Source organism: Rhineura floridana, chromosome 6 (genome assembly GCF_030035675.1).
Source record: "Rhineura floridana isolate rRhiFlo1 chromosome 6, rRhiFlo1.hap2, whole genome shotgun sequence".
Lineage (NCBI taxonomy): Eukaryota > Metazoa > Chordata > Lepidosauria > Squamata > Rhineuridae > Rhineura > Rhineura floridana.
The window spans coordinates 41,248,970-41,271,111 of record NC_084485.1 but is presented as its reverse complement, the minus strand read 5'-3'; the positions used below and the strand labels follow the sequence as shown (position 1 = coordinate 41,271,111).

Below are 22,142 nucleotides of genomic sequence, written 5' to 3'. Positions count from 1 at the left end.
GGGGTATCCCCTTAACTCAAAGCATTAAGATAGGCCATAATCTCATGACCTAGAAAGCTGGAATTTGATACACACATGCTCCAAGATTACTTGAAAAACCTGAAAAAATGGAACATTTGTTCATCTCCCTTTCAAAACAAAAAAATCAGACTATACCACAAAATGGTTCCACAGTAAGAACGCTGAAATGTGGAGCGTAGTTGACCCTGATTGGTAGAGAAGTCTGAAAATGACACATTTGTATTTGTGTGTGCATATAGCTCCCATCAAAAAATATTTTCTCGGTGACTTACAACAAAACAATATGAAAATACAATATATAATAATTAAAAACAACCATAATAAAAGAAAGCAAAAATAGTATAAAACAATTTATAGATCTAAAACACAATTAAAATATATATTTCATAAAAGGGAGTATGTTACTTGTTCTTCAAAGTGGTCAAAGCACTTCCACACTGAAAACCTGAAAGTTGGTACACATGTAGTAAAATAAGAGATTGGTTTGTTCCCTTTGTCTTGGAGCGCACTTCCCTCTTTGAGCCTTTATGCTTCTCACCAACTCCCAGCACTGGCTGTTCTTAGTTTCCACTTTCCTGCTGCGCTTGTGCCCTGCCCAAATTCATCTTGCAGCTTTTTCTACTCACTTGCATTGTGTGGTTGAGTTCACTCTGTGTGGTTAGACCAGTGTCCCTCAACTGGTGGAGGAAGGGGCGTATGAAAATTGCAGGGGAGGGCATGAGTGTTTCCAAAAAATATGTAGAATATAAATAAAATTTGAATAAATATTTGTAAAAAATTATCAGTACATTGATTCATTTTATAATTAATCCCAAAACCTTATTTATAATTAAAGAGGATGATAGTTCAATCCTTTTGAAAATAAAAATAAAATAATTAGGAAAGCCAGGTTGGAAAGGTTGTGTGGAGGTTTTATGTTGACTGGAAGGGGGCATGGGTTAAAACACTGGGTTACACCCTTCAGAATGCTTCCCCCCAGATAAACACTTTAAGAGTTCTTCTCCTCTCCATCAACTGTACTCTGTACTCTGGCTGGAAGCCAAGTGCAACATTTTCACTCCCACCCAAAAAATGGCACTTTCCAGTTTTAATTCAATTGTACGTATGCAGAAGTTGCACCTGCTCACTGCAATTCACTAAAGTCAGATCTGTGTCAGTTAGTTGCCCTTCACAGTATTTTTTCTCCACATCTGAAGAGAGTACAATTTCACTTAAGACCCAAACTACACTCTGCTTGACCCCTGGAAGACCTTGACATCATGTCCACATACAACCGGGCAAGTTTCTAAATAGGAAGTAGATTATCTGAATGTTTCAAATGACATCCCGGCCCTTCAGCAAATAATGATTTGTGGTATTACTGCATCAACCATTGATTTACCCCTCCCCCTTCATCTTCTGCATTGAGACAATTTTTTCAGCAGTCCTTTCATAATTCAAGAATCACACATACAGATCAGTTGTCAAGCAAGAGTTACAAGAGAAAATTTTCCTTTGTATTCTTAATAGAGCCGAACACTCTTTGTTCATCAGGTATATCTGAAAATCTGCACTGACAGATTTTCAATAAATCAAATGAATCAAATGAATATTTATTTTATTTCTAAATCTATATCTTGGTCCTCATTTATTGATGCGCTATCCTATGGAAACTAGAAATGGTAATCTAATATCTCAGTGGAGAGCTATTTCATCCGAATGTACTATATGGAGATTGATAGGAGGGTCACCCCTTGTTTTGTCAGACAGTAAACCAGGGATGAGAAACCCTTTTCGGTGCAAGGGCCATATTCCCTTCTGTACATCTTCCAGGGGCCACATGCCAATGGTGAGCAGGGCCAGGGACAAAAGTGGGTGGAGTAATGAATGTAAATTTTAAGGATGGCCAATGAGGGGTGTGGTCTGTGGAGAGGGTGTTGGATGTGGGAAGAGTTCTGAGGGCCAAATAAAGAGGCTCAGGGGGCCACATTTGGCCTCTGGGCTTGAGGTTCCCCACTGCTGCAGTAAACATGTTATATGACAGCTTACCATATTGTGTCAAGGTAAACAAATAAAAGTATGTGTATTTATCCCATGTCTAAGCTAACCTGAAAGCACCTCATCACCAATTTCTCTACAGTTTTCTCTCCAATGTCTGTATACACTAGTCACAGAAAAACTTTGCTCTTACTTATTTCTCTGCTTTCCATTTATACTGTCCAATACAGTCCCAGGCTATTTCTCTGCCTTGAAGTCAATTTCTATAAAATATTCAGCTGTTTTTCCATAAGGTTTGAAGCAGGGATTTGTCCAAACAGATCTAAATTCAACATTCCAGGTATACACTGTGTTTTAACATGGCAAAGTGCTGCAAAGCCTTTGGCAGTACAACTAGCTAAGGAACAAAGACAGCCAAGAGAAGGTAATTCCAACCATTTCCCTGGCCAGCATTTTATCACAACTGCTATACCACAACTATCAGATGTTGATTCTGCCAAAGACATTAACTGTTTAATTGTAGCAAGGTTCTAGCAGTAATGTGCAACAAACACCAACCAAATCAGAAACAGTCTGCCTACCTCTCGGTGACTTATCTGGCTACAAGCTGAAAACTCACTTCATTGGTTAGGGGGAGAGGAATATAAACAGAAAGCCAGGGCCAGCTCCAAGATTGAGGAGGTTCTCTGGGAATATCCTGGGATGCTCCATTAGGTACACCAAGGGAAATTAAAATTGTCACCTGTCACCACCAGGTAAGCATGTGAGTACTGTGTAGGCTCAGGCTTGTATCAGCACCAGTGTACTCTGATGGTGCTGCCATTGGACCATGGGTACCAGGAGCTGATACAAGGCCTGAGATAGCCTCAAGTGCCTTGCTTAAACAGAAGACCATCAGCACACACATTCCAATTGCTCACAACAGCACCAACAAATCCCATCCTAAAACTGAAATAGATTATTTAACTACTTCATACTTGAAAGGAGCCATGGATTAAGGCAAGGTAGCACACGTGGTACCCTCCATATGTTTCAGAATATAGCATTCATCAGATTCAGCCAGCATGGGGAATGGTGAGAGATGCTGGGAGTTGTAGTTCACAACATCTGGAAGATGCCACATTGGTTACCACTGTGTCAAGGCATATCGTTTCTAGATATGAGTTCCAATGACATGAAGCTATTCATTCCCCTGACAGCTAATCTCTGGTGCCTCATATATCTTGGGTGATTTATTTATTTATTTATTACATTTATACCCCGCCTTTCTTTTTGTGATAGAAACCGAAGGCGGCTTACATATGGTTCCCAGGCAGTGTCCCATCCAGACCAGACCTGACCCTGTTTAGCTTCAGCAGGGTGCTAGCCTCGTGTGTCTTCAGACCATAGCCTGGGATATGGTTGATGTGGTACCACAAATCTGGAGGTGCTACTCTATCTTCTGGTCCACATCCCTCTACAACCTCTGATACATTTCTTGGGGGTGAATGGAGAAATGACTAGACTATAGGGAATAGTTTAAGAGCTGGTTCACAAAACAGCCTCTGAACAAATCTTCATAGAGTCAGAAGCCTCTGGGTGGCTATATCAGCTAGCAATTCTTCTGACAGCTGGTTGTCACCTGTGGAAAGCCTCTTACCAACCCTGTTAGGTCTGCCATTCATCTGCTTACCCTCCAGTAGCATCAGGCCCCTTTTATCAGAAAGTCACAATAAAGGGATGCTGTCTTTTCCTCTCTACCACAGAGGGCTAGCAGCAGCAGCTGTCAGTAGGGCTAGGTACTACAGCCACCTGGAGGCTTCTCAACATATAGAAGCTGGTCCAGAGGCTGCTGTATGAATAAACCTGAGTAATTCAACAAGCATTTTATCTGACTTAGTGAATCTGGTGGACATACCTATGCTACACCATATTTTAGTCTTGTGGTGTTTACATGAGATCAAGTGGCTAGCATCATGGTCCTAATCCAGAGTTCCATGTATGTTCTGCTGTGTGTAGAGTTTCAATGAAAGCAACAACTTTATCACATTCTTTTGCATATGTGAAGCTATTGGGAAGCCTTTGTGGAAAAGAGAACTTTGTCCCCACATCACTGGACGAGGGAGAAGTCTCTAGGATAACAAAGCTACTACATATAACAGGAAGAGGGCTTAGACAAAGATGCAGGAGGAAATGGGAGGAGGCAGGGAAAGGCATGATTGTTAGCATATAAAGTAAGCCTCTTAAGCTATCAAAACACTTCTACAGAGTACTTGTTCTGATTTGACAATAGGTCTAATTTTCTTTCTTTAGCTGGGTATTCAAGCGAGTGAATGTTGCTCTCACCTCATACTCCTCTTTAAATCCATAGCCCTGTCCCCGTTTCATCTGAGTGATGTGCTGCAACAAGTCGGCCACTCGGATTGCTGGCTGGAACTGTCCTCTGGGGTAGGACATTTCCACCGGGTCACAGCTTCGATAGGGATGGGTCTGGATTGTCAATGTCGGCTGAGTCATCTCCCCATGGCTATTGTCTGTTTTAAAAATAGGGAGGCAAAACAAACTTTCACCTAGCTGTTATTTGTTTATTTGTTCTCTTCCCCCAAAGGTTCATTTCTCCCCCATGGCTGAAATAAAGCACAGTAGGGAAACTGTACACCCCCACAGCCACCCCAGAAAAGCTAATGCACACGCACTGGATTTTGTGAAATAGGGAAGGAAGAAAACACAGAGAGAGCAAATTACCAAACAGTGATAACAACAGCAGGAGAAAATATGGTTATTTGATGCATTTTACATCTGAAACTGGAATCTCTGTCATGCTACTCACTCACATTAGATAAGGTCCCCACCTCTTGCCCTCCTGGTTGCCTTCACAGCTTGAGGGCATAAAGGCTATACAGAAATGGCATCTCCTGCCTCTGGCCAGCTCTCCTACCTTTATCGCTTGGTGGCTGAAGCAAGTAGGACTCCAGTGCCATTTCCCAGCAGGCAGGCACGGAGGAGAGAGTGAAGAACAGACAGGTGCAATATCATGGCAGGATAACCTGAAATTCTCTCTACTACAGAATGATTCAGTGCCTTCGACATGTGAAAACAACAGGTTTTGGCTTAAGGATAGGAGCTGGGTACTTTAGCAAGAGAGCAATAAGGCAGGGGCTGTGCATGTGCACATTTGTAGTTAATCTGTACTGACAGCATTAGATCAGGGTTGGCGAACCAGTGGCCTTCCAGATGTCATTGAATTCCAACTCCTATCAGCCCTGGCCAGCTTCACCAATGATCAAGGATAGGAGTTGTAGTCCAGTGACATCCAGAGGCCAGTTTCCCCATCCTGCATTAAATGTCATTTAGAAGAAAATGCCTTATACTCTATTCTTCCTACACTTTCCATGTATTGGATTGCATTCTCCACTTTTTCACCCAAAGGAGAATTTTATTTATTTATTTATTTATTTATTGCACTTGTATACCGCCCCATAGCCAAAGCTCTCTGGGCGGCCTTCATGGAAAAAAATGGGCAGAGTGTGATGGAGAGGATAGAATGGAGAAGTTATGTTTAAAGGCAGGAGGGCTGGAATTCTTCACTGCAAGTCCTACATTATGTGTCTTGGATGTCTGTATGTGTGAGTATACAGATACTCCTTTCTAAGATTTCTGTTCACATTTTTATCAGACTCTGGAGTATGAAAACACTTTTTTATGGGGGGGAGGGGAAGATAAGGAAAATAAAGTAGAACATAACAATGGGGGGGCAGGACCTTAGAGCCAAATTAAACATGATATGGGGGAGACAACCATGGTTTTTTTATTTAAGTTTATTGCAGCAGGTGGGGGTGGCACATTTTCTAAATATGTTTGGAGCAGTAGTGCAGGGGAAGGGATTGTGGTGTAGTGGTTAGAATGCTGGACTAGGACTCAGAAGACCACATTTCAAATCCCCACTCAGCCATGAAGTTCACTGGGTGACCATGGGCCAATCACTATCTCTGAGCCTAACCTACCTCACAAGGTGAGGATCAAATGGGGAGGGGAGAGCCTAGTATGCCACCTCGAGCTCCTTGGAGGAAAGGTGGGATATAAACAAATAAATAAATAACACTTTTCCTGCAGACCATCCCCCCCGATATTGGTAAAGGAAAATATATTGATTCTGCTGTTCTCCCTCCACCACCCAGAGCACATTGATGAAATAAGATGCAGCTATAAAATACAACAAAAATTTCAAAATTTCATCAGTGTAGTCATATTAATTAGACATGAAAAATAAATATTCACTAGTTTGCGTAAAGCCATTATTGTGTGTTAGGGAAAAGCAAGATAGCAAAGCCAAGCATTTATTTATACAATAACCAGTCTAATGCCGTTACTAATGATAATGTGAGAACTCTGAACAGAGGGAATTGTCAAGGCTTATTAGTTCTCCAAGCTGGATTTACTTTCCCATTGCATCTTTTCTCACCCTGTTCCCCATTAACCCTTTGAAATAGAGAGGAGGGCTTTTTTTATGGACAACCACTTCCAATGGGCATACTCTGCTTAATTTTCTTTCATTAGATTGAATACAAACCCAATTTCACAACTGGCTTCTCTAAGGACTCTACACTTCTATCAGCCTCAATTAAAAGACATTACAAGATCCTGTTCCAAGAGGGAGCCCTAAAAAGTAATGTGCAGGTCTACAAAAGCATATGTAGGCCTTTGAATTTGTCATGAAATCAAAATCACACTACTTAGCTCAGTATACTCAGATGTAATTATTATTTTCCATGCCCAGAATGTATTCTATTTGGAGGTTTATTGGTTCTATTTTCTTACAACCTCTTTTTTCCACAGTTCTACAGTTAAAAATATACTTAACAGAAGAAATATACTAACAGAAGAAGTGTATGGCAATAGCAGTTTATGGCCCAAGAACAAGAGGAGATAGGGGGCCAGATCCAAACTCTGGTGTTATTGGCAGGAACATTTCCTAAATAGTGGAATAGGGGGAAGTGGCTTTTGCTGATTCTGGCTGCAGCCACATGTGCCCTACAAAAATCTGTTTTGGAGTATTGGGGAAGACATTGGAATGGGGGAGGCTGTAGGGTGAGGGAGGAGTTGGCAAAAATCACTTCCTTCCATCTGCAGGTTCAAAAACCTTCCATGGATGGTAGGTGCCCTTCCATTTTCAGATGGTTATGCTTTAATCCAAACCACAGTCTGATTATGCCACAGGCAGGGGTTGGCTATCACCCGTCCAAGATCAATCAGACCTCAAACTTACTTGTGGGTCCTCCAAATGAATCCCTGATTCTGCCTGAACCCTATACACAAATTTAACTTTCAGACTCTCTGTTCCAGTGCTCTGCCACTTGAGAATGCAGGACTGAATGTGACTGTAGTTCCTGTGAAGTAATAAACTACACACTAGACAATTAAATTCATAAGATGTTACAAGCCAAGTTCACTTGTGAAATGGGAATAAAGATTTGAAACTCATCCCAAAGGAACTGGGGGAGGCAACGAAAGAGTCTGCATTCTTTGCACTGTGGATACCTTGAGGTATTCATAAACCATACTTTGGTGCCAGCTCCAAACGAACAACTTCTGGGACTATAGCCAGAGACCAGTATTCAGATTTCACTGCAGATAAAACATGATGCTAGAAACATGTGCTTCCCAGTATATCTAATCATATTCCAAGACTGAATGTAACTAATGAGGCATTCTAGCAGGATGGTTTGGAAATAAGTGTGTAGAATACCTGTATAAACAATTAGTATGTACTAATAGAAGTTGTAATAAACGAATGTTTCTAACTTTGGATAATAAATAAGAGGAACTTTTGAAGGGCAGCTTTGGAGTTAACATTTCTGGTCCATTTATTTCTCTCTGCCAAAATAAGTTCAAATGAAAATGTAACTTAAAACAGCTCAGATAATTTTGCTGTAGAGCAGTATACAAAATGAAATAAAATGGTTTGCTCTTACAGTGTGTATAACTTCCAGTCTTCCTAGCCACTGGTCTTGCTCTGTCTCCTTCCCTTTCTGATCTTTTTTGCTGTTAGTGGCATTCTTCAACCATGTCTAATGATGCCTCTAACACCTGACTACCTGCCTGTGTTCTGTGCGAAGTCCAAGTTAACATTTATGCTTTTGTTTTGATAACGTTGCCCCAACACATGGTAGTTCCTGGTCTTGTCAATGTGAACAGGGTTACACTTGTTGCCATTACTCCACCACCCTGATCCTATTCCTCTCAGGTCTGATTCTGCTCCAAGAGAACTGCAAAGAATCTCACCAATGCAACAAAACAGCTCTTCTGTTACACATTGCTACACTACACTGGTGCATCAGCTCTTACACCAAATCCAATCAGCTTTCACATTTGCACAGCAGACCATCAGAATGGTCCGTAAGAGAAATGTACTGTCTACTTCTTAATTATATGTATTCAATAAGGTGTGTGCTGAAACAATAATGTAGAACAGGAGCAGATAACATTTTTGGCCCAAGGACAACATTCACCCTTGGGCAAGCCTCAAAGGGGCCCATGCCAGTGATGGCAGATCAGCTAAGATGGGGTGGGGTATTGTCTCCTGTACACTCATCAGATGATCAGTCTGATTACCAAAGAGGGAGGAATTTGCATCCCTATCAGGGCTCTGGGGTCTGCTCACTGCAATGATCTCTACTTCCCCCCCTCCTTTTGCCATCACTGCTGCCAAAATCAGTGAAATCAGCAAGGTGTAGAAAATTTTGTTATAGAAGCAAATCAGGCCTCCAAACTGGGGCTTAGCCACCCCTTGTGTAGAAACACACTAACACATATGCACACCTAGGAAAATACAGGAGAAAGTTCTCGCCATAGGTCATTGTTTAATGGTACAGTGAGTTTTTATATTGCTTCACAGATCCCAATAAGATGCAAAAATGTACCCTTAGAAGGACGTAAAAGAATCCAGATTTTTCTCTTTTCTTGTCATAATATCAATCTGGTAAAATGAGATGATGGAGATGGGAAGCCTGTCAACAATATGACAAGCTCTGTTGACTAACAATATGAATAAGCTCTGTTGAAAACAACTCAAACACTACCACAATTGAGTGTGCCCTTAATTATATATACAAAACTATTGTGTGTGCGTGCGCGTGTACATACATACACACACACACATATACATATATAATAGTTTTGTTCCAAAACTCCTTTAATATCCACGAACTTTCTGATTTTGAAATGATGAGCCTATCATATCCATTTATATTTTTATTCGGTTAGCCTTGGCAAGTGTGTAACATGATAAGACATTATTTGCACAAAATAAATTATTTTTGGACTGGTGTCTGTAATGGATTTAATTACACACACATCCAATCTCACTCTCTTGGAGTAAGGGGCTGTCATTTATTTGACATCTTCTAAGGATGGGTCCAGAATGGCTAATATCACTCTGCATTGCCCTAGTGGTAATGGAAAGGCCTGTAAAATTAGCTTACAGATTGTATTTGTTTTCATGTGTGTCTGGCTTATTATGTAACAATGGCTTATTTCAAGGTGATATGCTAATGTAACATAAATATGGCCAAAAGTGAAAAATGACAAACTATCATATTATTGACTGAATACAACTAAGCATGTTCTTTTTAAAATGCATATCAGACACTAGCTTCCAGCACAGCTGAGGCTGATGAACTGCTTAGGCTGCTGGTCAAGGGAGGAAACTGTAGGCCATTTCAGAGTTTGTCATAACAACCTATGATCTTTTTGTTGAGGTAATGCTGGAAGGTCAACATGTTTACCAAAGAGATATACAGATGTATATACTGTGCTGTGAAAAAGTATTTGCCCCCTGTCTGATTTTCTGCATTGTTGCATATTTTTGGCACTGAATGTTGTCAGATCTTGAATCAAAACCTAATATCAGAGAAAAGGGAACCTGATTGAACAAACACAAAATGTTGATACTTATTTCATTTATTTATTAGAGAAAATTAAGTAACACCCAATGTCCCCGTGTGAAAAAGTAATTGCCCCCTTAGACTCAAAACCTGGTTATTCCACCTTTAGCAGCAATGACTGCAACCATACTTCCTGATCAGTCGCTCACAGTGCTGTGGTGGACTTTTCGCCCACTCCTCCATGCAGAACTGCTTCAGCTCAGTGACATTTGTGGGGTTTTGAGCATGAACTGCTCCTTTCAGGTCCTGCCACAACATCTCAATGTGGTTTAGGTCTGGACTTTGACTAGGCCATTCCAAAACTTTAAATTTCTTGTTCCTCAAGCATTCTGATGTAGACTTGCTTGTGTGTTTTGGATCATTGTCTTGCTGCATGACCCAGCTGCGCTTCAGCTTCAGCTGATGGACAGATGGCCTGACATTCACCTATGGAATTCTCTGAGACAAAGCAGAATTCATGGTTCCTTCAATGATGGCAAGTTGTCCAGGTCCTGATGCGGCAAAGCATCCACAAACCATGACTCTGCCACCACCATGCTTGACTGTTGGTATGAGATTCTTCATGTGGAATGCAGTGTTTGGTTTTTGCTAGACATAACAGGGCCCATGTCACCCAAAAGTTCCATCTTTGACTCATCTCTCCATAGAACATTGTTCCAGAACTCTTGAGGATCATCCTGGTGCTTTTTTGGCAAACTCTAGATGAGCATACATGTTCTTCTTAGTGAGCAGTGGCTTCCACCATGAATCCCATGTTTGCACAGTGTCTTTCTGATGGTGGAGTAATGAACACTGACCTTGGCTGAGGCAAGAGAGGCCTGCAGATCCCTGGATGTTGTTCTGGGGTCCTTCGTGACTTCCTGGATGATTTTATGCTGTACTCTTTGAGGGATTTTGGCAGGATGGCCACTCCTGGGAAGATTCACTACTATCCCAAATCTTCTCCATTTGGTCAATATGGCTCTAACTGTGGTTCAGTGGAGTCCCAGAGCCTTAGAAATGGCTTTGTAAACCTTTCCAGACTGATATGTATCATCAACTGTTTTCCGGCGGTGTTCAGGAATTTCTTTTGATCATGGCATGTGGCTTTGGAACCTGTGTGCTGGCAACTTCAATCTGATGGCAAGGCCCAAGGTTAGTCAGATTTATATTGGGCAGGGCTGGCCCAAAGCAGGCCTGATTGTTTACCAAGGTATTCATACTTCTGGCCCTAATAATCCCTTTCATTGGGTTGAGTGTTTGTCCTTCTGCATTACAACTTCCACAATGCAGGCTCCTAGCCTGTCTCCAAGCTACTTGTCTGGCCTAACCTTGAAATGTAATTTTGTTTGGTAGTTATATTGGTTTCTAAAATTTTATATTTTGGGGATCTGAACCCTGGGTTTCCTCCCCACCATGGATGTCATACAACTGCCCTGCTCAAGAGACCAGATATGGCAGTTCTGCTGGAGCCTCAAAACTACATAAGATACTTATGGATGGCAGCATTCAGTGTCACAGTGAATGTGAGTTGATTCAAATATTATGGCCCCCACATGAACTGCAAGATTGTAGTAGTTGCTCCATATGGGAGGGTGGAGTGGAGAATGACAATTGAAAACTTTTCTGCATGGATCAGCCTGATCTTAAAGATGTCTATGCTAGTGTCATACATTCCTACTGGCCCAGGTGTGGTATCTCTCTACATCAGGGTCATCAACTTTTCTGGACTACTGGGCACATGTGGAATTTTGTAAAAATGGGTGCTGTCATGAGGTTGTATCACAACACAAAACAGCTGCCATGGGGCTTTGGCTTAATGGCTGCCACATTTAAAAGAGCAGAAAAAGAGACAGGACCACAAAATGGTGTGGGCAAGCCCTTCTATCAAGTGCCCAATCAACAGAGAAAAAGGGACCTACATTGGCCAATGCTCTTTGCATTTCTCTGCTATTCAGAACAAATGGAAGGCTGGGCATCCAATGACATGTGGGCTTGTTTAAGGGGGGTGTTCAATGTACAAAAGGCTGAGCAGACAGGAATTGAGCAGGAAGATAGTATCTTGTGTATTATGGATTTTTGAATCCTTTCACATGGGTGCCATAGGAGGTACTGGTAGGCACACTGGTTTCTGCAGGCAGCATGTTGGCATACCCCTGCTCTACATAAAACTGATGACCCACATTCAAATAATGTGGGCACAAGCATGGGTACAAACACATACACACCGTGGGGATATGCTGCCAGGCATAAGCATTTTTGGATGCCAACTGTAAAATGTTGAATCATTAGCCAAAGGAATGAATGAATGAATGAATCTTTATTTTTACCCCGCCCTTTTTCCAAAACTGGAACTCAGGGCGGCTTACAAATAAAAACTACACATAGGTAAAAAAACATACCAAAATATACAATTAAAATAGAATTAAACTATTCGTGACATTAAAACCATGAAACATACACTTAAGAAACATACACTTAAGATACTAAGACAATTTAAAACATTAAAGAAGAAATTCATTGGATCTTAGAGTTAAGAATAAACGAAAAATTCTTCAGCTGAACTTAATTTTCTGACAGGACATTTCTTTCAGAATAGATTTCTGAGAATTTTCTTTTTCTCAACCCCCTAGAAAAAGACATCTTTGCAGAATATTCTTGGAGGCAGCTGCCATTTTTTTCCTCACAGTGCCACAGAATGGCATTAGGTCCGGGAGAAAGAGGAGGATGTGGACCTGGCTGCCAGCACAGTTGCTGCTGTTGCCACTTGCAGTGGCAGAAAAAAAGGGAAAGAAGCTGTGCTATTTCCACTGCTAAGGGTAAGTCGAACCCCAGGAAACTGTTGGAGAATTTCTCCTCCCCCTGTAGAAGTCCAGTGAGAAATGGTGCTCTCAGGTTTTTTTGCTCACAAATAGTATGGAGAATTTCAAGAGGGCATTTGCACACGGGTATAAATAATGTTGTGGACCTTAATTTCCCAAGTTATTTTGGAGGGCTATCTTAAAATGAAAACAATTCAAACCAACATAGATGTTGATTTGCACCATGTCTCCCTTCCACAGTAGAATTCTATTCCTAAAAACAACCATTATGAGGTAAAATTAATCCTGTTGTTTGCCCAGACAGTCATCTGTTCTATAATAAATATTCAGTGTATACTTCCAGGTTGTCTGTTCAATGTAAAATCTTCTCTTGAAAGTTCCAGTGAAAGATATTTCCACAGTTTACTTCAGACGTTTATTCTACTTAATTCTTCTTCTAGTTAATATTTTCTTTTGATAACTGTGTAGCCTGTATAAATTAGTTTAATGCCCTGCTTCCTGTCATATCTATATTGGCTATGATAATTAACTGGTCTGTGTCTTATTTCTGGTATTGTGTAAATATCTGAAAACTGTAAATAGACCCCCCTTTTTCTCAAAAATAAAAAAAAATACTCAGCTTGCCTTACTTTTTTCCAGGACTTCCCTTCAGCACCTGTATCGTACCCATCATTGTCTGTTAACCTTATCACAATGACTCAAAATCCTAAATGGAACTTTAGATGGAATATTGTTAAAGATGATCATCAATCACTTTGCCTTGACATCTCAGTGGATTATTTCACTGCAGATTACTCTATGGATCCTGCACCTGCAGAAACTCTGGGACAGACTGCAACATAGCAGCTAATTTATCATGGATTGAGTCCTCGGTTTTTAAACTCTCATTTTAAAAAAAACACTAGGAAAATAATCCAATCTTCAGATCAGGTTAATGACGCTGAAACTCAGTTGTAATGTACTATCATCAGCTTTACTCTTTCAGCTGTCTAGACACACGTAGCAGCACTTGCCAGGAGACAAGTAAGTGAGGAATTGGGAATCTTTGCTACAAAATGGACCTGTTTTTCACATATGTATTTGCACATTAGAAGAAGAAAATGGAACATGCATTGTGAATTAGTAAAGATGCTAGTGAAGTTCTCCCAAGATGGTCTCAGAGGAGAACTTTGGGGACTCACCTCTAAGGAGAGAAAAGCTTTATAAACTGCCTTAAAAAAAAATTAAAATCCAAACCAGAGAAGAGGTCCCGATTTCCTGTCCACCATCATTCCCATTACCTTTCTGCTACCCTTCATTCCTAAAAATAGCCTTCTGCCTTCTTTTTGCTTACTTGGACAGCAGTATGGGGATGAGGAGGGATTATTTGCCCCTTCCTCTAATGTCACTGTGATGCACTGCAAGGAAGTGTGCCTTGAGGAAAGGCATTATAGACCTGATGACCTATCTTCCATTGTCAACGCAGTAGCACTTGAAAAGGCTACAAATCTAAAGGGCCACCAGCGCAATGGGGAGGGAGGAGGGAAGGAGAAGTTAATCCATCCTAATGATGGAAAGATCTGTCAATTTCGGTTCTGTCAGTTTCTCATTTTTCCAATCTTAAATTCAGTTCTCCACATTTCTGCAACAATTTGTGATTTTTTAAAATATCCTCATGATAATTCTCCAGCATTTAAATGTGAATTTCTCCTAATATATTTTTGTATGCAGTTTTGACTAATGTACACATTTTTGCAAGCACTTTTTCCTAATATACTGCATTTTAGTATGATTTATCTTAATGTAATGCATTTTTGTATGTCATTTTCACTCATATATTCATTTTTATGCACACTTTCCTCCAACGTATACATTTTTGTAAACATTGTTTGGTTGGTGAACTGCATCGCAAAAATCAAAATTTTGAAGAATGGCCATGTTTTAGTTCTCCTATTTTATCTGAAAGTGCAAATATAATAGATTCGGCTTGAAATGTGAACTGAATCAAAATTTTCACCCATCCCTACTCCGTCCTCCCCCTTTCTATGTATAACTGCTGCTACTTCACACAGCTGCTGGAGACTGGGTGATGGGGGGAAGCAGATCACCCTCCTTCTCTCATGCTGCCCAAACTCTTACCACCACTGGCCAGGTAAGTAATTAGAAATGGGGGGGGGCAAGTGTTATGGGGCATGGAAGTCTGACAGCGAACGTGTTTGGGAAATACAAAGGGCTGGTGGGGAAGGGGGCAATTTTCTGAGCCTTACATTGGCTCATGGAAGTATCCTTGTTCAATGTATGTGTGCGTGTGAGTGTGTGTGAGAGAGAATCATTTAGTTCAATCCAAGGCAAATAGGGAAGAGTTTGCCCATCTCTGTCAGTGAGTCATAAACATGGACAGGCCACAATTACTCTCCAATGCATACATTCTTAAGAATAGAATCAAAACCATCCTCACTTTTATTATTTTTAAAACACTTTTTCCATTTTTATTGTGCTTTGAATTTTGTCTATTATTCATCCAATTCCTGGATGCTACAATAAAGTGTGAAAAAATCCCCCAAAGCTGTTTTTTAATGCTCCAGGAAACTGTAGAGTTCCTAAACTAGCTTAAAGGGCACATTACAGGAGAGATATCTAACTTCGGGAAACAAAGAAGCTATGTAACCATTGAGTTTTTATCAGGACATTCAGGGAAGCTTGTAGAACTGCCTGAAGCAACATTTAGTTAGAATCTCCTTATATTCATCATCAGCCATCAAACTGTGTGCATGGTAACAGCCCTAGCCCCACTCCCACTCAGATAAAGGCTTCGTACATCATCATCATCACCATAATTGCTTACTACTACTACTACTACTACTACTACTATCCTTCATCAGCAGGTTCCAGGGCAGGTTACAACAGTTTAAAATTCAGTATTAAAAACAATTTAGACAAATTACAATAGCAGGAAAAGGGTGGGTGCTGAAAACATCTCTCTCTCTCTGTCTCACACACACACGCACACACACACCACTTCTTGGGGAAGGGCCATAAGTTCAGTGGCAGAGCATCTGCCTTGCATGCAGAAGGTCCCAAGTTCAATCCCTGACATCTCCAGGTAAGACTGGGAGAGAATCCTGACTGAAAAACTGGAGAGCCGCTGCAAGTTAGTGCTGACAATACTGAGCTAGATGGACCTATGGTCTTGACTCAGTATATAGGAACTATGTTCCTATGTTTTTTCTACAGAAGCACAAATCAACATTCATGCTTCTATAGCACAACTGGTTACATTTATGTTACCTATATGTCTTTGATGCACACAAAAAAGTAGACTTAATTCGTTGCTGTAGTCTGAGATATACTAGGGATAAAGGAGAAACTTGTTCAGTCTGCCTTTTGCAGAGGACCGACCCAATCTGGATTAGAACACAACTCCCAGTCAGATTACTCACTTAACTGGGTTTTGTGATGCACTTTCAGTATTCAAAATTATGTATTTTATATTTAAAATGCATACAAAATGCCTATTTTATGGAAAAAGCCACTGGAACACTGGAAAAAACATTTTTATACTAAAAAGTGCACACACAATTTGCACGAAATGACTACAAATTAAGTGTAGAGTTTTCATGGGTTCTTTCAAGATAATCTGCACAAAATGGGACTTGTGTGTCCGTGAAACTGAAATGCGACAGAATTACACTGCATCCCTAGATAAACCAATGATTTCAGAGGGATGCAGTATAATATTTAGCCAAAATATGAAACAACTGTGTGACAGACAAAATTATGCTCAGGTTGTCAAGCAAAAGAAGCATGAACATGGAGCATGGCAACACAATATCACATACATTTATGGTTGAGTTAAAAACTCTCAAACCTAAAGCACCATGCAAAATCTACCCTGATGCGCTGTCTATAATGCATAATGGTTGCTACACCTATAAAACTTGCTGTCTTAGAGTGTATTTATTCTCTTCTGTGATACTGGAGTTTCACAAATTACTTTAAGCAAGGAACTTTAGCCCGGAGTCTTACCTAAATGGAGCCCATGGCCAGAGGGAGGCAAGCACTCCTGGAGTGGGGAGGGGGTGACTCATGGATAGTGATGTCACACTGCCAAAGCCATAGTAAGTGCCATTCTTAGGAGCCATTTGACAGTGCTGGTGGATTTCAGTGGTCATGATGGGAAGTGGGCCTGGAAGAGAATCTGTCCTTTCTAGTCCACAGCTGGGTCTTACATAGGGATCTGGCCCTGCAGCTTTGGCAATGCCATTGCCAACTCTCCCCTGCCCATCTTGCCTGCACTAAGTGGTTATTATGGATGGAGGCTAGGCATCTGTTGATGGGGCTGGGAAAGAATCTTATGCCCAGCAGCTATTGGACTCAGCACTGTGAGAGTTTTGTCTTGTGGTTATTGAGACACATTAATACTTGCCATAACTTTCCATGGTAGATGTTAGGGGCACTGGGATGTAATCTATATTTGAGGAAGCAGGGAATGGGTACCCCACTTCTCTTAGGGTGACACTTCCTGCCAATACCAGTTTTCAGCAAGGTGGGGGTGAGTTAAGACTCGTCCAACTCCCATTCATGTTAACCTAGCACAGGGCTGGGATGGAGCACGATGGACTCAGATGTAACCAATAAACTTGTGACTACTTGTAACTCACTATGCATTGTTATTCCCCCCTCATCTTATAGTGGATGAATAGTGGAACACCCTTGTGGTCTTTTCCTCTTCTTCACTCCTCTACCACAGGAAGCTTGTCACTGACTTGAGTCTAAAAAAAACCTGGCATACTGGCGAACGTGGAAATGGCTGTGTTTTGTTTGTGGTCTTTCTGCCTACAGTGGTATTCAGCCTATGAGAACACTCAGTTCACTGCTGTCTGTTATACCATAGAGGAAATTACTAAAGATTCAGTGCTCCTTGTATATAAATCAGGTATCCTGGATCTTATCTTCAGACACAAAACATCTGTGCATCTGCTTTGCAGGCACAACCTATTTTATTTGCACTACTGTGTGTGCACAACTGACAAAAATAGATTTTAGGCCTTTTTTTCCTCAGCATACAAATATATAATCTTAAAAATAATTTTAAAAAGAATGGCAAGAATTGACAGTAAAGGAATAACACAATCTTTTTTATTGAAAGGAGAATCAATGGGAAAAAATGAATTCCATTATGTGTCTCAAAAGCTCTTCATTCAGGTGGTTTAGCACAGAACCAAATTTTCATGATTTTTTGCTTTGTTAGAGGTCAGAACAAATGCTCCTAACAATATCTTCCAACTCAACGTTCCTCAAATCTATTTTTGTTAATTTTAAATCTTTATATTTCAAACAAAAGTGAAATCCACAGTGCCGGAGAATGTGCATGTGGGTTTATCATTTAAGAATATACCATGGTCTTTAAGGAATAAGACTGACAAGGTGGCACAGTTTTGACCCTGTGCATAAGCTAAAAACAATTATAAGTTTCAGTGATGAAGGGGAGGTGTTCACCATTCAAAATGGTGCTTATCTCAATAAACAACAGTTTTGAACTATGTCTGCCAATATTCTATTGAGCCATTTTCAGATAGAATGGATGTGTTTTCTTGTCAACAGGCTTTTGTGCATCATAACAGTCCTCTTACCTAACAGTGTGGTCGATGGAACAGTGTCTGATGATACTTTGAGATGAAATTCCATTTGCGCACAGAACACAGATCAATGGAACCCAACAGAAGGTCAGAAGGAGAAAAAAATGTGGAAAATAAAATAAAAACAACAACACAAAGTTAGCTGTTTCCATCAACCCAAAGGTTCAGTTCTTTACTGCCATATTTATGTATCCACAAGGAAAAGGATAAAAACACACAATCAAGAATAAAGTCTACATAAGTACCTGAGTAGTAGGAATTCAACAAAGATTTGCTCTGAAGGGTTTTGCTTTGGACAGAAAATGAACAAGGAGAGGATGGTGCTAGGTAGGAAAGACACAAGGAAAGACTTTAGATATGTATAGAGAAAGATAACAGAATAGAGAGAAAAGCTCCTTAGAGAACAGGGTAGCATTGAATTCAATGGTTGTAGCATAATTAAGCTGATTAGAAGCAAGCCTATTCTTCTAATAGCACAATTAGAATTCCTTTGTTATATTTAAATAAAATAGGTGCCAAACAATTTAGAATTGTTAATATACAGCAGAGGTGCATAACACAGCACGTATTGGGCACCCCTGCTAAGCTATATTTGTCTCCCCCTTCCCAAACACCACAGACATTTGGAGACAACTTCAGAATAAGAGTATAAAACAATAAATCCATAATAGAGGTTTGGAATCCACAAGGACAACATAAGTTATCTGAATTACAATGGACTATAACATGTTAATAGAGAAGGGCTTCCAGCCAATTTTGGGATTTGGGTTGAAGGAGTGCAAAATGTTACTCAAAAATAACAATTTGCAAACAGAAGTCTGACCCTCTAACACAGCCTTTCTCAACCAGTGTGCCTCCAGATGTTGTTGGGCCACAACTTCCATCAGCCTCAGCTAGCATTGCCAATGGTCAGGAAGATGGGAGTTGTAGTCCAACAACATCTGGAGGCACACTGGTTGGGAAAGGCTGCTCTAACAGATGCTTCTCAGTAGCATGAGTAAGCTTGAAATTATGTGGGAATTTTAATATAAATACTCTGGATGTTAATACTGCAGCGGTCAGTGTTTTCTAGAACTAGAACAGTTTCCTCATCATTGTTGATTAAACTAGTGTCTCATCCTATGTGCATTTGGGCTACCACCAGACACCACCTGATTCCCTTACTCACTATCTCTCCAGTGTTTCAGACAAGGAACACTCCTACTCCTATCTGGAGATGCTGGGGATTAAACATGAGACATTCTACATGCAAAGCAGTAGCTCTGAATTAAGCTATAAATCCTTTCCCTATTGCACCATTTCATGCAGCTTCTCAAGAAGTGAGGGGTATCGTGATGAGGAACATGGCCTTTACGTCACTTCCCATGATACTGTGGAATCCATCCTTCTTCTATCTGCCTTCCAGAGAGGGTGCAAAAAAAATTTTTTTTGGTTCAACTGGGAGTGCAAAACTAATATTTTCCATTTGGTTCAGCTAGCTAGTTCGGTTTGTTTTTACTAGAGTTGTGCACAAATGGCCTCTCAACATTCTCCACCATATTTATAGGCAGAGAAATTGGGAAGGGGCAGTGACCATTTCACCAAATTCCTCCAGGGAAAGGATAAATTCTCCAACAGTTTCTAGGGAGCCGGTCTCATCATTAACAGTGGCTGTAGCACAGTTTCTTTCTTTTTCACTAACATTCTTTTCCCCTGCCACTGCAGAAAGATGCCCTGGGCCTAGTATTGTTCTGGGCATTGTGTGTGTGGGAAATGGTGGCCACTACAAAAAAAAAAGGTGGAGAATATTCAGAGAAAATTCTGCAATATGGCTTTCTCTCTGTAGGGAGGTTATTAAAAAAAATCAACTCAGCTTTAGTGTTTTTTTCCCCCTGTTGCTATTTTTCTGGTTTAATTGCTCTTTGTTTTTTTTAAAAAAGAAATGCTTTTATTTTGCACTGTACACCACCTTGTGTGTCAGAAAGCAGCTAATCAATGATTTTAATAAATAAAATAAATACACTTTTTCCCCCACTAAGGCATGAGGGCCTTTCAGTACATTCAGCAGAACTGAGTGGTCAAGCTTTTATCAGACTAGAAATCTTATCGCTTTAGCCTTCAGATGGGGAGCTGTATGATTAAGTGGTTCCCCTGAGATGTACTGAAAATTAGCAAAACAGAAGATTTCTTTCTTCTTTCTTTTCTTTCTTCTTACATGTTAGTTTTGTATATGAAGAGAGGTTCCCCACACAACGAGGGGGCATTCAAAGATGCACCACTTGTAGACTGAAGGTATGTTCCTTCAAATCATCAATGCTTATTAACTAAGTCAAAATCATAATATATGCAACACATTTATACTTTAATAAACCTTAGAAGCTAGCTTCTACATGACCTAGCCAATATTTAAGTATTATGGCGGTTTGATCACAGATCTCAGGGCATGTGGTCTGTAACCCTTTCACATTTGTTTCCAGAGTTGCAATTATATATTCAACTTCAGTTTCACAGTGTTGGGAAATGAGTTAATGCAAAAATCCACAGCACATCACAATGATGCCAACAGATAAAGTAGAAATAACTGTTCCATAATACAAAATAAAAGTAGATAAAATCCAATATACATCAAAGTAATTTCAGAAGCAATTTCTAGATCTCCAGAGTAAAGATTATTTACTAATGTATAAAAACTCACCAGAATTGCTCCATGGGGTGAACAGTACTAGTCTAACAGTCTCCACGTGGAGTTGAATCAAGCCAACATATATTATTATTACATATATATCTTTTAAAAGGCCAAGCAATTTCCCAAAGAATTGTCTCATGGGAAACTGAACAAAGTGCTTGTGTGCCAGCAGGAGCTACTGATAACAAGGCTGTTTGTAAGAAGGAATTGTAAGATCCAACTGATGGCAATTTATGCACCAAACTCACACATTGTACAGATCTCTAATGGAACCATAAGCACCTTGATGGTGACATGAAGAGAGGGCTCAGATGAACTAGGGAGCCAAAAGGAGTTTGCTGGCCTTGCATCAGAACCATCATAGTCTTTGTTTCTCAAATCTGAGCAATTTGTTGATTGAGTTGTCACACAGACACTTGTGTCTTGCCTTGCGACCTTGGAGTCAGAGAGTCACATTCCAGAATCTGACTGTCTTGGACCACATCTCCTGCCTCTGCCCCTTCTGCACTTTTTATCTGCCTGCCCTATAAGCTGACCATTGCCTGCATCTGGCCCTTCAGACTTGTGGTCATTGTTTTAGGATTTGACCTTTCCCAGCCCTGGAGCACACCATTTGCATCTGATTCCTATTGGCCCTGGCAGTTATGCAAACGATGTGAGACTCAGAAGGCAGACAAGCCAGAATATGATACTAAGAGATGCTTTGAATCTCCATGGAGAACTATACTCCTTGTTCTGCCATGTCAAATCCAGAAGCAGGATTTTTCTGGAAGTCTTGAGCCAGAGCTAAAATTGTGCTAGTAACTGAATTAGAGAATATGGGCTGCAATCATGAAAATGCTCTTGTGCAAGATTGTGTTGACCCCAGTGTTTGAGACTTCCAAGTTTTCCACACTGTAACTTCTGTTTTTTCTAAAATAATCACCAATTATTTTATTATTATTAAACAAACAAACAAACAAACAAACAAACAAACAAAAAGGCTTTAAAAATACAATTACAGATCGCTAAGGCAAAGTGATAACACCTGATGCTTAGGTGACATACATTATTTAAAATGTGGAATTCAAATATATATGAATGGGGTTTCTAGTTTTTCCCAAACAACAGAGTGGTGGCTCATGAGGGGAACTGCAAA

The 22,142-nt window shown here is 40.3% G+C and overlaps 1 protein-coding gene across 21 annotated transcripts in view; it reads right to left on the bottom strand.

The window, feature by feature from the left end:
* PTPRT (protein tyrosine phosphatase receptor type T) overlaps positions 1-22,142 on the bottom strand; it is a 977,341-nt gene that overhangs the window by 54,394 nt on the left and 900,805 nt on the right. For 14 of the 21 annotated variants that reach the window (XM_061631522.1, XM_061631524.1, XM_061631514.1 and 11 more), the window contains 3 exons: positions 18,585-18,662; positions 18,334-18,369; positions 4,324-4,511 (listed from right to left, as the gene is read on the bottom strand). In XM_061631522.1, coding sequence (XP_061487506.1) covers positions 4,324-4,511; positions 18,334-18,369; positions 18,585-18,662 — 302 coding nt within the window. The remainder of the gene's footprint in view (positions 1-4,323; positions 4,512-18,333; positions 18,370-18,584; positions 18,663-22,142) is intronic. The other 7 variants (XM_061631520.1, XM_061631523.1, XM_061631529.1 and 4 more) reach the window with 3 other exon arrangements.